The following is a 16,595-nucleotide window of genomic DNA, read 5'->3' as shown; positions in this document are numbered from 1 at the left end:
GTTCTCCTTCTGTCATGATACCTTTCAGGGAATCATTGGGCAGTACATTATTTTTTGGAAATCCCTGTTAACAGCAGTCATTCAGCTCTTGGACTCAAATCTTCCTTCTAAAATGACTTCTCATCAGTGATGAAACTTGTTTCTGACTCAGATCAGAGCTGAGCAGCTGAAAGCTCTGGTTGGATATTATGCTTTCAAATACTTCTGAAAGAATCTTTGTCTTTCCAAGAGCTACATAACTCCATGATTTCCACTGTACTTTTCAGAATCCCACTATGTCACCAGCAGTAGATGTAGCTGTACATTTAAATAGATTTAAAGAACTGCTATTATAGTTCAAGTTACACTTGCCCACAGAAATGTAGTAGATCAATATCTCTGAGAAAGAGGGAAGGAAACACAAAGACAGCTGGCCCCCTACCAGACCAGGTCCTGCCTTGTGGAAGATGATACTTCAGAAAATTACATATTGTGCAATGCAGACATCCTTACGTGAACTCTACCTCTTTTGGAAAAATCTCAACACATTTCATTATTAGTGGAGCTTTCCGTGACTAAGGATGTGGCGGGCTTTGCCTGCTACATCTCATTGTTATAGCTGTTTTTCTGTTTTCCGATGTCTTTGTTCACTGAATGTATGTTCTCATTACTACGCATACTTACATGGAAGAATATCTCGGTATCTGTTTTTATGCTGGTTTTCTGGTGCTTTGCCAGTTCTGCAGTCATCTGTTGGTTTCATATGTTCTAAAGCCTAGGTCAAAGAGAAATAGTCAATCCATGTTGTTCACATCCTTTACAGACAACCTTTACAGAGTCAGTGTGAGCAAACTTTACTGCTATACGTGACCCAAGACTGGCAAATAGACTTCTCACAGAAGAGAATCAGTACATCATTCTCTAAACTTTTAGGCAAGGAATTCAATTGCTTTGTATTTTCTTCAGCCTGCACAAAATTTCTGGGGTTTTCAATTGAGATTTCCAACCCACATCCTCAGCCTCTGTCATTACAGATCCCTGTTGTATATTGCTGTAAAATAGATGTTTGGAATAGTGTCTTGGCCAAATGTCAGCATTCATAATTGATAACATACTGATGAAGCACCAACTATTGCACTGTTAACAGGTAGTGAATGTCAGTGAATACTTTTCAGTGACAGAGAAAGTGATGGACATAGGGAACAGCATCAATGATGTTAAGTGCAAATCATATGGTTCTAAGTACTTCATAGCAGATTTAGGGGAACAGAATGCAGGGTAGCTGGAAGCAGGAATGTGCAAGTTAATTTCATTTACAGTTTTGAGTTACCTTCACTTTTCTTTATTCTTTTATCTCTTTGGTATGCATTGCACAATGCTCAACCATCACATTACGCCACTATACAGTGTATATGGACTGAAATACATGACAGTTCTCTGACATCTTCATCAGTTACTACAGCTTTTACTCAGATAAAATATCCATTGGCTTTGGTAACCAGTGCTTTCCCTATTAGATCTTTATGTTTTCTGTGCAGACGCGTGACAGTATAATACTCATTGTCTGCCATGCCTACATCAGTCATGGAACTGAATGAATGGAAATTAATATATGCCCTTGAGCCTTCAGGGCAAGTCAGCAAATCCCATACACTTGAGCCTGTGGGATTTTGTACCCAGAAAGTCAGAGATATAAAGGCAAGTGAAAGAAACTAATAATGCTGTAATTACAATGGAAAAGTGGTAGCAACCTTTTTCACTGGTGATGAGTACATCCTTTAAAGGAAATTCCAGTACTGTGTTGAAGAGTTATGAAATAATCTGTCCTTTGGGAGTTTGCTGATAACTGAGTACTCTATTTATATCCTGAAATAAGAAGTTTTATATGCTTTTCTAATTTTACACTTTTTAATGATTTATATGCCATCGGATGTAATTATGTGTTTTCATTATCTATGGAAGTATGTTACTTTCTCTTTTTAATTTCACAAAGTTCCTGACCTTAATAGCATTTTGTGGCAATGAGTTCCATGGATCACTGGAGCATTGTGTGAAACATTTTCCTTTCATCAGCTAAGTGTTTCAACACTAGTGAATCCCTAGCAGCATGGATGTCTTGCTTTAATGCAGCCTCTAGAATAGTTCTTAGGCAGATGTTCAGCAGAGCTGAGGGGGTAATAGGAAGAAGTCAGTCTAGGAAAAAGTGATTCATACTCTACTTTTGTGTATTATTTATTTTTCATTCCATGTGGGCAGCGTCTTTGGACAGGAAACAGTGTAAGCCTGACCTGTGTGGAAAAAGAGAGATCCAAATACTGTAGCATCACCCAAACAGAGCAGAGTAGGAGCCCCATTCTGGCTGGAATAATTCTCTGAGAAAGTGGAGTCAGTAAAGATATACAAGTGGATCTCCCATACAATATGCAGAAGGCTGCTAAAAGTCACTTTCTTAGCTCTGCTAAACACTCAGATCTTAAAAAGGTATCACACTTTACCATAAACTCCTTTAACACCTCTTGATTCTTAATCTGCAACTGAAGGCGTCGAGTAAGACCTGTGATGCCAGTTCTTGGACCTACTCCAGTCAGTGATGGTTTATAGTTAATTAACTGAGTAAGTTCATCTCCAGAAGCAAAGGTTCTGCCTATATATCAATAAAAAAAGAAAGGGTTTTTAATGATTATTGTTCATAGTGCAAAGTCTTGGCTTTAAAGACTAGGAGGCTGCAGTACTTAAGTACATTTCGATGATCATACTGTGGAAGTGCAATATGAAAAAATATTTTTGGCTTACTTATATTCACAGCAGAAAGAAGAATAAGTCAGCACCATGGATACAACCAGCACATTTCGTGTAATTTGGAAGCAGATCCAACTATTGCAACTTATTGCCTCATACAGTTTCTAAATACAGTTTGTTCTAAATAAACTGTTCTTGCAGAATTGTAAATTTTAATGCTAGTTTATATTGGTATAGGAGACCCTGGCCACATCTTCACAAGGAATCATCTTCATGTTTCCAACATTTTCCTGAAAATTAGTATTGCCACACACCACTGCTAGGAATAATCACTGCAAATTCTTCCTCCCTGAAGTAAGAAAATATCTTCTGTTCTTTTCATCTTACCTCACACTCCCCTTCAAGAACGAGATGTGAAGTATCTTTGATGCACCATCATCAGGATTCAGTTTTACTTATTAGCTCATCCTGAAATATATGTTCTGATCCAAAACTTGACAGATTAAGAAGATGGATAAACATTTATATCTCCAGAAAGACCACTACTCTACTGGAGCAATTGAAAAACTTTTTTTACCATGTAGAGTAAAAACAGTAGCTTCTTTGGTAAGAAATAGTGGTTTGAGACAGAGGAATTATGGAATTTGTCCTTTTAGTCATAGGCTACTGTTGGCAAAGAATAACACACCACTGTCTCGAAGAAAACCTGGTGATCTGTTCCACAGGTTTGTTGCAGGCTGAACACAAGAAGCAATGCTCTGTTTTCCTCTTGTAAGATATCATGCTACTCTTAACTAATATCCATTACAAAAGTGTTGTGCTTGCTATGTTTTTGTCTTGGGCTACAACTTGCACTTGCCTTGCCTGAGCTTCTAAGACACTATCTGATATTAATGTATAAGGTATACATTGTATATAGTATAATATATAGTACATAGTATAATAACACATAATTATAATATATAGTATAATAACATATAATTAAATATATGTATATAAGTATGTATAAATATACAGACACTTTCTGTTCACGTTCTGTTCTCTAACCCTCACAGATGTGAAGGTGTTTCTATTAACTAGTTGAGAGTGCCAGTGAAGACAGATCCCCTGCTCTAGACAGTGCGCTGTTTCCCATACACCTCTCTTTCCTTCCAGATCAAGTGGAATAAAAACCCCAAACTTTGAGCAGGTAGTAGAGGATAGATTGGTTATAATTTTCTGTTTTCTAGCCAGCACAGCTTGGTAGTGTGAGGGAGATAACTGTGGTTTACTTCTGATAAAAGCCATCAGTAATTCGTTGCTTCTACAGAGCAAGAAGAAGCAGGGAGAGACCTGTATTTCAGAGAATCTGTGGGATACTGCAGCATCCTCAGTATGATTCCTTTCACAAATTATTCTTGTTTGGGGCAGAAGCAGCTTAATTTCCTCTAGGAACAACTAGGCAGATTCCTTCTGTAAACTGTCTTCTGATAGTAGAGCGGCTTTAGCACCTGAGCTGTGAAAGTGTTTCAGTATGTGTTTAAGCACATCAGTTCTAGAGGTTTTAATGAAGTTATTATATGAAGTGAAATTTGGTGATTCTGGGAACAAAGCATTCAGGTAGAATTTGACCCTTTCATTCTACATTTTTGTGTAAGCTTTCATTTACTTTTTTTAAGGAGTTGTATGGGAGCAGTAAGGGAGAGAGGAGAATGATTTCAAAAACCTATTGCATGCAGTGATAACAAGAACATTTTGTAGTATGTTCCTGGAATTTGTTCCATTAGTTCTCAAAGCCTTCTTTGTCATTGCCTTTCATATAAGAAAAAGGCTTTCTACTACATCCAGTCAGTAAGATAAACCATCTGCTTTCATTTTATTCATTTTGGGACAAACTAAGAATTTCGGTTTTTTAATTATGCACTGGGAAGCTCCCACAAGTTTGCTTCTGAAATTGCAATGTTCTTTTTTTTTTCCTTCAGCCACTGAGCCAATGTGTCATTTCTTTGCATTATCCAATAGTGCATGATTTGAACAAATGTCATGATGTTGCTCCAATTAATTCAACAACTTCCTTTTCCTCTTATTTTCTCAGTTTGTATACCCAATTGAGTATAATCAAGGTATTCAGAGATTTTCCTTTGGGGAAGGACATGATATATAACATTAGGGAAAAAAAAAATCCCAATCAAAAACCAAAACAAAAGACACAAAACAACCCCCACAAAAAATAAAACTAAAAAGTTGCTCATCCTTTTGAAACTGGAGTTCGAAAGCAGAGGTGCTCAGAGCAGTGGCGAGTGGGTGACGGCCAGCAGAGCTGCCCTCCCTCGGTTCAGTTAACTACATTCAGACTCATGTTCTCCTGCCTTCTAGCAGTTCTCCAAAAGAGTTGCTGAGACCCTGATGTAGGCCGCCTTCTTGTGGACGTTGCAAAGGTTTGATGGCCTTCATATGTATCAATGGTAAAAATTGTGTCATGAGTGCCCTGGTCTTTGAGACACAAAGAGCAAATTCTTAGCTTGTATACAAGGGATTAGTGTTGTTCTCACTGTACATATATGGAGGAGCTGGCCTATAATGTTAAAGAAACAAGAGAAGTTTTTGCATGGTTACTTCTAGGTAGAACAGAAATCCTGTGGGGCATATCATCATCTTCATTGTTCCAGCTGTCTGACTCAGACTGCTGACTCTCTCTTCTGCAGCCTTCACATTCTGCGTATTTCTGTGACCTGCAAAACAGCATTAGTGGAATGGTCTTATGGAAGCGGCAGAAGCTTTGATAATCTGAACTGTACAAAGGTTTTGGTTTTAATCTGGTTTCGGTCACTTTTAACTTTCTTGAGCAATTATTTTCAAGAATTAGTGTGAACTCTGAAGAACATATGTTCAAGGAGTAATAGTAGCATTTTGTCTGGAGTAGTGTTTGCAGATATATCTAGTGAAAAACGCTATTATCTGTATATGGTATTTTATTTTTTCAAAGAGATAAGAACATGCTTTACATAAAAAGCTGCCCATAAAATGATTGAAAATAAGGTTTGTCACAGTTATAGACAATTTTTCATGTATGACATTTTTGAGTTGTTAGGCAATCATAGCTAAATAGGCTTTGCTTGTTACTGTTTCCTAGAGTATTTAGAAGATTTTAGAGTACTTAAATATGTTTTAGGTAGAAGATATGCCTGCAATCCAGAATACAACTATAATGTGTGCGGACTGGGTCAAATATTCCTCTACTGGCTAACTCCGAAACCCTCAGACCTAACATTTAACTATGTTAGTAGGCCTAAGCGTATCATAGTCTTACATTATCCTATCCTATGTATGATCATAATACATAATGTTAGAAATAGTAAAAGATACACTTAAGTGGGAGAATAAGATAATAAGTAGCAGCTTTGCAAATATCGGTAACCATTGCAGGCTGTAGCATGTTCAAGTTACACAAAGCTTTTGCAAGTAGAAAATAGAAATACTAGAAAATACTGGTAGTAAAAAGATTCAGATTACAGGACAGGGGCCAGAAAACCATCCTATTTGCAAAACAACCAGAAAAGATACTTGTTATCCCTATATATGATAAGATAACTTTGTATTAGCCATAGATGCATTTATGTGTTTTGCACACAGAGCAAGATAATTTAATAGTAATCACACCTGATTACCTCATATATCACAAGATAATGTTATATTAGCAATGAGATAATAGCAAGTGGCACTGAGCCTATGTTCACATGGATGTTCTCACTTGCAGATTCTCTCAAAGCTTCTTTCAAACTTTATCGCTGCAAGCAGGTAAGTTAGGGAAGATTTTCATCCCTAATTGATTAGCCAAGTACTGTTCTTACAAAATTTTAAGTTTTAAATGTAAACATTTAGTTCTTTTTTCCATTTATGTGGGTTATAAGTGATAAAGAAAATAATCATATTTCATATATTCTGCATCATTGTAATAGACAAAACTGCCCATGTCTTATCAACACTCCATTATTCTTTGTTTTCCCATTGTACTGTAGATTTAAAATTTGAAGTAAAATTCTTCTCTTGTACCATGTACTTTCTTTGGACTAACATCCTCAAATTCTCTTGACACCCAGACGTCTGGAGTTCAACATCTGTATCACTACAGCCATAGTAGCACAGGGTCCAGCCCAGGCTGCAAGACCTGCTTGGAACACTTAGTAACACCCCCAGGGACTCTGCCCACGTCAATGCGATAGTGCTACCACTGTTCTCTCTCCTTCTCAGCTAGAAAGGCTAAAGCTAGCTTAGGCACGTCTGCATGAACTGTTACACCTAGAAGCTTCTGTTTCATCTGTCTTAGTAGTTGTGTGGAAGCTGTTTAGAAACTCACTGCAGATGGAGCTGCATTCCAATAGCACTGTATTACTATCACTTGGGACACATGAGTGCATTTGCATACCATATTAGGACAGCTCTGGAAATGTAAGAATAAACTATCAATGCTAGTTATTTTAATAATTTTCCTGCATTTGAAACACTTACCTGTCTGAAATGTTACTGATGATATCCTTATAGTCTTGTCCAGCCAGCTGACCTTGCAGAGGGGAATTGTGTATACTTTCTGAATCCTGCAGGTTTAAAATAAGAAAAAGCTGTGAAAAATCAGTACACAGAAACATCAAGAATATAGTTACTTTCATCAACAATCTTTTTTATATCTGAAAAAAATGTCTCCTTCATTCAAGAAGGAAAGGAAGAATAGAATAGTTTCCATTTTCAGAAGGAAGTAATAACTTCGACTCAGCATTGCAGTATCTACTAGGATTAAAAAGCTACATCAGCTGTATTTGTGAGTTTCATAACAATACAGTCTTCAGACAAAATTAGCATGCATGACTAAACTTTGAAAAGGTTGATGTTAGTTATATCCTCTCTGATCTCATACAGAAAATGCAATCACAGGAATCACGAGTCACACTCTACTCTTCACCTCCCAGCTCTTGGCAGCAGAAAGCACCAGTGTCTGAGTTGGAATTGTTGGTAATAATTTCCTTTTTTTATCTCAGACACAACGATGCCAGCTGTTAGAAGCAGGGTGCAGCTGCTCTGCGAAGAAGCACTCAACTAACAGGGAAGGCAGACCCTTGATCGCCCTCCATACACAGTAGAAGCAATAGTATTGGTGGCTGTTTTTCCGTCCTAGAGAATGATAACTGGGTCCTGCATTTAAATAATGATGCAGGGCATCTGCCGTTAGTTAGTATGTGGAAGTGGCTCCTCAGTTGTAACAGTTGACAGATAATGATTTAGATTTTACTTAAGAGTGGTGTTTCTTCCTCTTTCCCTGCTTAATATTCCACATGCACTCAGAAACCACCCTGGCATGTTACACAGTATAAACTACTGAATGCCCCACAGAATCTTAATGGTAGCTGCCACTTATACTGTATTTTCTTACTTTTGTGCTTGTATTTCCCCATTAAAATAGGGGAATTCGTGGCTGACTATTTAACCATGAATTCATTTACCCAGTTTCTGCACCTACTGACTACACTGACTGGAGAATGCTATATGGATTTTTGTTTTCTGTTTGCCAAGGAAAGGTATTTTACTGCTGCTTTTTTGCATCTGTTTTTTTCAGTAGCTTGTCAGTTTCAAAGTCTACATCTTCAGAGTAGATGGCAGCTGTGCTCTATAAAGTAAAGCGTAAATAGTTTCTGTTCATAGGAGACAGCTAAAGGCAAGCTGGAAATAATGAAGAAGAGAGAGTTAATGGAACCAATTCAGCAAAAAAATTTAGCATGTGCTTAAAGTTAGGCAGGTGCTGTGCTGAACTAGATAGACTTAACCACATGCTTAAAACTAAAAGTGTGCCTTAATACCTTGCTAACTCAGAGATCTAATATGGAACCTGTAACCTTAGTACTATCTATTACTTCTCATTGATATTATTTCTTGGGTGTACTTCTTTGTCAGATCATGGACATGACCTTGTTTTGATATTACATTTCACCAATCTCTAACAGTTTAGTTCCAACATCCATTCCAACAGTGTACTTAAAACTTCCTCAAACAAATTCCTCTTCAAGGCTTTCTCAGTTTATTCATGTCAAGGATTTCTTCCATTTTCCTTTTTCTAGTTTGATTATATTGGTTGAGGCAGGGTTTGGTTTTTTAATTTGTTCTGGAGGATAAGACGACCTGTATTTATCACATTTTCTGAGGAGAGGTTTTACAGTTATAAACTTAGAAATAATAGATGCTGTAAAATGTGATGTGGAACGTCTTGCAGGACTTACTAAGATTCAAAAACATAACCATGTTTGAAGAAGTTTTGGTGCCTTGGAGTTATGAATATTAATGGAAGACAGTTGAATAGAAATCTTTTAAAGTATATTGTTTTAAAATACTGGAAGAATGGTAAAATTAATAAATCATTAATTCCAATATTATAAAGCATGAGAACTAGACTTGCATATGCAACCTTCCTTCCCCCCACCCTTTTAGCATATATCTTATACTAATCATATGGTCTTATCTCAGTGGAATCCCCTGACTCATTCAAATGTTAGCAGTTCCAGTCATTGCAGCACACTTCCCTCACATTAATCTTTTTTCATTAAGAAGGTGTGGTTCTTGCCTGCATTGCAGCAAGCCCATTTTGTCAACAAACACACGAGTACATTGCCTGATAATGTCTAGAAGCCTGATTCAGATTTTACCTTGGTGCACATCTGCTTGGATTCTTCTTCTTCCTTGCAAGTGAAAACAGGCTGAGCTTGCAAGCTTCCCTCAGCACTGTCTGAATACCAGAAAACAAAATCAAAGTAAAATGCCTATAAAGCATGAAAATATAGATCCATTTCTTCTGTGCCACCCAAACCAGAGGACTTTGATCTTGGAAGAGGCACTGAGGTACAGTGCCAGAAACTGGCGTGGAATATCCCTTTCATGGATGCTCTGAGAGGGTTAGTACAGCACAAATGCCATATATCACCACTGAAGAAGCCAGCATAATTCAGGTTGCCAGAAGATACACTGAAGTAGATCCCTGTGTCAATTAGCAGTTATAAAAAACCTGAAACAGAATTTAAATCTGCCCTCCCTAACCCAGCCCATTCCTTTGCAGTGCTAAGGGACAAATACCATAGATAAACTTTGATGCCAGTGATTCTATAATACCATTGGGTTTTGCTGGTCCAGGAAAACAGTTCAAGCATTCCAGCAACTGTGTAAATCACCAGTGTCATGTGAGATGCAAATAAACGTCCCCACAGCTAGTTCCGTAAATTTGCAGAACTGGAGAAAAGGCTAGTCTCATTGAAGTGAATGGGAATTATTTCCACAGCCCTTAACAAGGCAAGAGCTTCAATCAGCCTTTTTTTAAGTGGCTATCCTTCCAATTTTTTTTTGTAGCATTAACCCCCAAAATTAAACTAGAATAGAGATGGAGCAGTGAACATCCTCCTTCCAGGCCAGTGCTGAGCATAGTTTTCTCGTCCTTGGGGGAAAACTTTGCTCTTGAAACACATAGGGTAGCTTACAGTAAGTGAAGGAGTGTCCAGTGCTTATGACACAGGCTGGGAGTTCAAAAGGATTAGGTTCAGTCTAATAGCTACTGAAAAAACTGAGATCCCTAAACCCTAGAGGCAGCTGCTGCCTAACAGCAGAATTGCCTCAAATACCTATGCAGGTAAGTTTGCTTCAGTAAAGCTGACTAGATGCATAAATGTTTGCTGTAAAATATGTCCGAAACCCCCAGTCAGCTCTGCATCTCTCCTTAGTCAGCTGGGGAGAAAGCAAATAGCAACGGCAGTGGCTTCTTGCCTCAGAAGATTTGAAACAAAGCCTCCAATTTGTAAGCCGCAGACCAGAAGGTATAATAAGGAGGAATTCTGTATTCTTCTCATTGAAGTTTCTCCCCATTATAGGAAACATTTCAGTGCTCAAAGAAATAGAAAATTGACGAATATAAACCCATAATCTATTGCTAATAGTATACCCTTGCTTCTGCTCCAAGCTTTAATTAGTATTTAAATTTTGAGTATTCAGTAAAGCAGAGCCTGCAGCACAAGTTTCTTCTATTAGAGTTAGTCAGCTCTTCAAGTGCTGCCTTATGCAGGTGGGTGTGTTCTCAAATTAATAGCAATCAACCTGGGAGCAGAGGCTTCTGGATTTGAACATGAACAAGCACAGAATGGAGAGGAGCTGTCTGCCAGGCAGAACGAGAGGTGTAGTGCTTCCAAGAGATAAGGTAGGAGTGCTGGGATGTGAAGTTTGTGGGAAATGTATTTTAGCAGCTGGGTCAGTAATTGGCTGTGATTCCATCAGTGAGTTGTATAAAATTGGGTAAAATCAGCACAGACCAGGAACCTTCATGACTTAAAAACATATGCTGAGTTAAAGCATCTTTGAGGGTCTTGCAGCTTTGCTTCCACTGTTACTAGACTTAAAAAATCACCCTTGGGCATTCCTTCCATGTGGTCCTATAGCTTAAGTAGCTTAGGCAGAGCTGTGGATCGGGTTGAAGAATGTGTTTGTATCTATGGCTATGAATCAGGAGGAGCTGTAAAGTTAGTAATATTGAATTGTTTTGCTAATAGGAAAGTTGAAATCAGGCAACACATAACCCCACTTGTATCATGCACTAGTGGATGTGACTGCTTACCAGGCTCTGCTTTTGCGTTTGGGGGGGAAGGTATACTGCTGCTCTGATTGCCTGAATAAGCCCAATGCAAAGCCATGCTTCGGCAGACAGTGAGTTGAACAGTGCCTTGAGCCTTGCGCAGCAGATCTATAACTGTTTGGCGTGGCAGACCAGACACAAAAGTCTCATTCACCTGAAAAAGACAATGATCTGTACTTCCAGATTCCTGTAACAGAAACCTTTTTCTAATCATGTATCCCAGTACTGAGCAATCTTTATATAGCTTCTTTGCACTTCATGTGTCCTCATCCCCTCCCATTTTAGTAACTTGCTTGATCCTCCCCTCTCCACTTCTTTATACCATGACTGCTAGCAGTACACCACAAAAGTATACTCTGCATCTCTTCTGAGACACTAAGAGAGCATTGTTTCGCACCCTTTTCAGATGGAAGATGGAGGAGACATAGAAGTAAATGAAAAATAGAAAAGCAAACAAAAATATTGATACTCCTGGAGGGAGGTGGGGAATAATTTGGGGTAAAAAAAAAAAAAGATGATTTATGTTAAAAGGTGGCTAAGATAGTAAAATTTTAAGCAAAGATTCAAAAGCTCTAATTCCAGTGCTTTTTGCTTGTCTTTATAATACCTAACTGGCACCAATGACAGGTTCCTCCCAGTATCCTCCTAGTTAGCTGTTATATGCACGCTTGGTCAGTTAACTCTTGTTTCCCTGATTTTTTTCACATGCGATCCTCACTGGGCACAGTTACACTATGGAGCAGTTGCACTTTGCCACTTGCCCTGCTATTCTCTGCTGGAGTGCCCAACAGCCACCTTCCAGCTGTAGAGGGGCCCAGTCCCCCAGGAGGCTGAACTCTAGGCAAGGGGGGTGTGGGGGAGCCAGAACAGCCCTCTGACCCCCAGGAGCCGAGGGGCACCATCTTCTATGTGTTACTGTGCCAAGCAGCCTCAGATTTCCAGTCTGCACAACCTTTATAGTGAACAGAATGCTCATTATAGAGTAACTAGAGAAAATGTAGGCCAAAACAATGAAGAACAAGCGTTACCTTAAGTAGGATGTCACCAACCTGAAGCCTCCCATCTAGATCTGCAATGCTGTCCGGGCTGATAGCTTTTATTAGGATAGCCCTGCCATTTCTTCCACCTACCAGTGCAAATCCTAGGCTTCCATTTTCTGCTTTTTCCAGCTCAATCTTAATAATGAAGTCCTACAATAGAAAAGGATGCAGTCTAAAGCAGAGTTTATTCAGGGCTGTGTTTTGTTTGCATTTTTAATACCAAAAAATCCCATTCTGCTTCACAGTCCTCACTGGCTGATGTAGATTATGGGATATATCCTCCTCTTGAATAGGTGTATAGAGCTTCCAGTGATTAACATAGCAGCTGCATGTATGTATCAGAATGAAAATAGTACATACTTACTTCCACAATCTTTTTTAATAATTGCTGGAGGGGAAGATAACCTCATAAGAGCGAGGAAACATGTACTTTTAAAATCCTTTTATAATATATCAAATATATCACCTTCATTGACAAACAAGTCACTCTTATCTCCAGCATGACAGTAACGCAGTACATACTCCATTCTTTTATTGTTCTATAATGAAAATCTTAATCTTGCAACCCCAACATACCCATCTGTCTGGCTTTAGCGCTTCATTCAGTTTTAAAATCAGCTGCTTTTTTAGGGTCAAGTATTATGTCAGAGATAGCAACAACCTAGAAATGTTTATGACACGCAGCATGACTAGTTCCAATGTTGTAAATATCATCCTCAGAAATTGTTTTAGCAAGTCGAACAGATAAACCATCATGTATTAAATGGTGCGGAAAAAGCAGTAATAGTGATGACTTAATCAAAAGTGAGAAAATTGTTCCAATTTTTCTGCCAGGTTGGAGGTCTAATTTTAACATGAGACAGCCCTTTTCTGCAAACCATAATCAAGAGAAAACTAGTAAATCTATTCCCATGAAATATCAGTCCCAATGTGGGTAATTTCAATTCCAAGTAACATTATTTTCCACACATTTGTACAAACAGAAGTGATGTTTGGACTTGTAAGAATTTTGAAGCGTTGCATGTTGAGCATGGAAGTGACTTCTTTTTTTCAAAGAACACACCTGTGTATTTTAGGAATTCATCATTTCAAAAATGGCATTACTCTTGGCATTACTTCAAACTGTTATGGTTTATGTCAATGCTGCATAATACTCCAAATATACGGAGTAATTTTACCCTCTTTTCAAATGCCCCATCTGAGACTTTCAGAATGAAACATATTAATCTCAGGTTTCAAAGGTTATTGTGGAAAATGCTTCACGATTACAATTAGACTTATTTTCCCCAACATCCCATGTTGTGACGTTCTGTATCTTTTTCCTGTGCTACCTTCTTTCTAAGCTAAGGATTAATCTTGCAAGCTGTTAAGAGTACTATGAAGACCTAATGGAGGGGCTATATCATATGAGTTGTGCTTATATTACCAAGCAGGTAAAATCGTGATATTATGCATTGAAAAACCACAACAGAAGAGTCTGAGCCCAGGAAGTGCTCAGCGCATTCTAGTCCATGAGCGCTGAAGCAATTCAACACTTCACAGTACACTCTCCAACATTATATTCACATTTTCAAAGAAACTGGAGAGGAAGCAAATACATTAAATACCACTATTGAAAAAAATCTCACTCCTTATAGCTCACTTCACTTGATGGACTGTCTCACACTTGATAAAGTTGTCACTTACCTTACATTCTGGAGAATCGGGAGTGTTTTGCTGAGCACTACAGTTTGTTTCCTCCAAATGTTTCTCTGTGAAAAAGCAGCAACAATTTTTACATGGTTGTACTGGTAAAATGTTCTATAGTATAATACTCAAAATCATATTTAGAGACATAATAAAACATTTTATATTTCACATGTAAAATACAAAAAAAGTCCTGTGGACTTATGTGAGTTTACACTCCTGAACTGTGAACTGAGCCTTCTGCGCATTATCCCTGTGAGACTTTTTACCTCCCAGTGAGCAGGTTCCAAAATAAGCTTTAAAAGCTGCATTTTACAGGGTCAGAGACACCAGATGGACAACAGGTAATGTATAAATGTTCTCTGAAACTCTGAAGGAGGCAGTTTTGTTTATGAAGAATTAATCTTTCCCAGGTGCTGCCAGTACCACCTACAGACTTACTTTCTTTCAAAGAGAGGGCACAAAATTTTACAAACCCTAATTGAAAAATACAAAGTTCCTTACCATGTTGATGCAGCAGATGCTGTTCTTGGGAATTCAGGTTTTCGTTTGAGAAAGAAATATTGGCTTTCTCTGTCTCAGCAGGTGGCCCTAAAAGCATACATGTAAGTTTGTTCTGACAGGCCTCCTGCTAACTTTCATATACACAAGGGAATGTAAACTTTGCACTTAATTATTAAACAAAGCATCAATATCCAATATTGATACTGTATGAGACAGTTTGAGACAGTTACTACTGCATGATTAAGTTTGCCAATTTGCACAGCAATATAAACAATTCTGTCATGAATTGCAGAGATATTGCATCTCAGTCAATGCTATTTTTAAAACTGTAACAACAATTAGAGATCCGACTGAGTCATTCTAGACACGTGGCAATGATCAGGCAGAGGAAGAAGCAGGGTGTGTTAGTGTCTGCAGAGACAGATATGTAAGAAGACAATGTGCATTTCTTGACACTCCCACCTCTACCCACCCACCCCCAGTTTTGCAGTTTTGGGGTTTTGCTTTATCATATCTTGGTGATCTTAGTTGTCTTCCACAAAATACTCTTAATGTATGAATTATAGCAAAGGATGAGTGTTCTGTTGTTAAAAAACAAAAAGAAAAAAAAGCTCCCTGTTCCATTTGCAATTTTAGTATTCATTTTTGTAACTAAGTCTATAAAATGAAGGCTTGCTTCCTTAATAGCAAATTATTATAGATTTATCTATAAAACTATCAGAGATGATAGCAAACAGAACACCAAGTACCCAATTACTATAGATTTTTTTTTTTAAGTGCCTTATGAAAGGGAAGAATCTTGTTTTATAGGAGAGGCAGGTAACTGTACCATTGTAGAGTTCATAAATCTATATCAGAGGTGGATCAGGTCTGGTAACCTATTTTGAAGGTGTCTTGAGAAATCTTGGAATCTGCAAAGCTCATGGAGCAAGGATGTGTAAGCAAGGTCCTACCAGAATATGCATTTACCACGCTTTAGTTATACCACAGTAACTGAGAGTACACGTAACTTTATCTGTGTCTTGAGTAAATTCAAGGAAATGTGTTCTTCAGTAAGTGAAATAAGCTGCTTCAATTTATAAAAACAAACACATAGCTAGTTGTTGTAGAGTAAGAAATCTGTAGCTAGCTTGACCTGGAATAATTTCTTCAGGTAGCCATATGCTAGTATTCAGATAAGTGTAGGTATATGAGCAATTCTGGTCCACGGTTACTTTTTCAGGTCGTCTTTGCATGATTAAAAAAATCAGATATCCAGTCAGGTAAATGAAACTGTGGTTAGGCCTGACTTAACATTCCAGCCAAATGTACACTGGAAAGTATTGCTTGCATAGCTAACACACTTTCTACTCAGTGACGTAGATGTGATGATATCTATCCTTCCACCTGATGGTGCAGATGCAACCTCTGCTTGCTGAGACTCCTTCTACTGCTAGACCAACTCTGGTCAAATCTTTGTAGTGCAGATGATTACTGGAGTTTTGTGTCAGTTATAGTATTAAATATCGTCCCCCGATAGGAATGCTTTTATATTAACTGAGGGATATTGGTGCTGCCTGTTTCTGATTTTCTATAGATTTATTGATAACAGTTCAAAAAGTTGGTCTAGATGATGAAGTAGTGGCTCATATTATATAGTGGCTCAAAAAGTGCTGGAAAACCCCTTAGAGAATAGTTTCAATCAAAACAGAGGTTGAAATATGACCATGTAAAATTCCCATTTAATAACAACAAATTTAAAAAGTAGAAACTGTCTATGCAAAATAGAAAAAATGATTTTTTTACAGAGAACTATACATCTTATTTCTACCTTTAAATAGCTACCAAATTTTCTTCAGACTCTTAGAATGGCCATAGCAGAAATACTGAATGCCAAGTTACAATCTGTTAATAACTTTTTAAATGCAATGAATCAATACCTTATGCTTATTTCCAAAATCAGAAGCAAGTTTTGAACTGAAAAACAAAAATATTAGCCTTACTTACTATTTTCCTGCTCTATAGGAACCACTGGA

The 16,595-nt window shown here is 37.9% G+C and overlaps 1 protein-coding gene across 1 annotated transcript in view; it reads right to left on the bottom strand.

Moving 5' to 3' along the window:
• PTPN20 (protein tyrosine phosphatase non-receptor type 20) overlaps nt 1-16,595 on the bottom strand; it is a 21,781-nt gene extending 5,186 nt beyond the window's left edge. Inside the window, exons 1-10 of the mRNA XM_075504940.1 lie at nt 16,567-16,595; nt 14,581-14,667; nt 14,077-14,141; nt 12,379-12,540; nt 11,333-11,504; nt 9,387-9,466; nt 7,207-7,292; nt 5,314-5,429; nt 2,475-2,623; nt 664-754 (exon numbers count right to left, since the gene is read on the bottom strand). Of these exons, the coding sequence (XP_075361055.1) occupies nt 664-754; nt 2,475-2,623; nt 5,314-5,429; nt 7,207-7,292; nt 9,387-9,466; nt 11,333-11,408 (598 nt within the window). The 5' untranslated portion in view covers nt 11,409-11,504; nt 12,379-12,540; nt 14,077-14,141; nt 14,581-14,667; nt 16,567-16,595. The remainder of the gene's footprint in view (nt 1-663; nt 755-2,474; nt 2,624-5,313; nt 5,430-7,206; nt 7,293-9,386; nt 9,467-11,332; nt 11,505-12,378; nt 12,541-14,076; nt 14,142-14,580; nt 14,668-16,566) is intronic.

The sequence above is a fragment of the Mycteria americana genome, chromosome 6 (assembly GCF_035582795.1).
Source record: "Mycteria americana isolate JAX WOST 10 ecotype Jacksonville Zoo and Gardens chromosome 6, USCA_MyAme_1.0, whole genome shotgun sequence".
NCBI classification, from domain to species: domain Eukaryota; kingdom Metazoa; phylum Chordata; class Aves; order Ciconiiformes; family Ciconiidae; genus Mycteria; species Mycteria americana.
The sequence above is the reverse complement of the archived record's forward strand: the minus strand, read 5'-3'. Positions and strand labels throughout refer to the sequence as shown.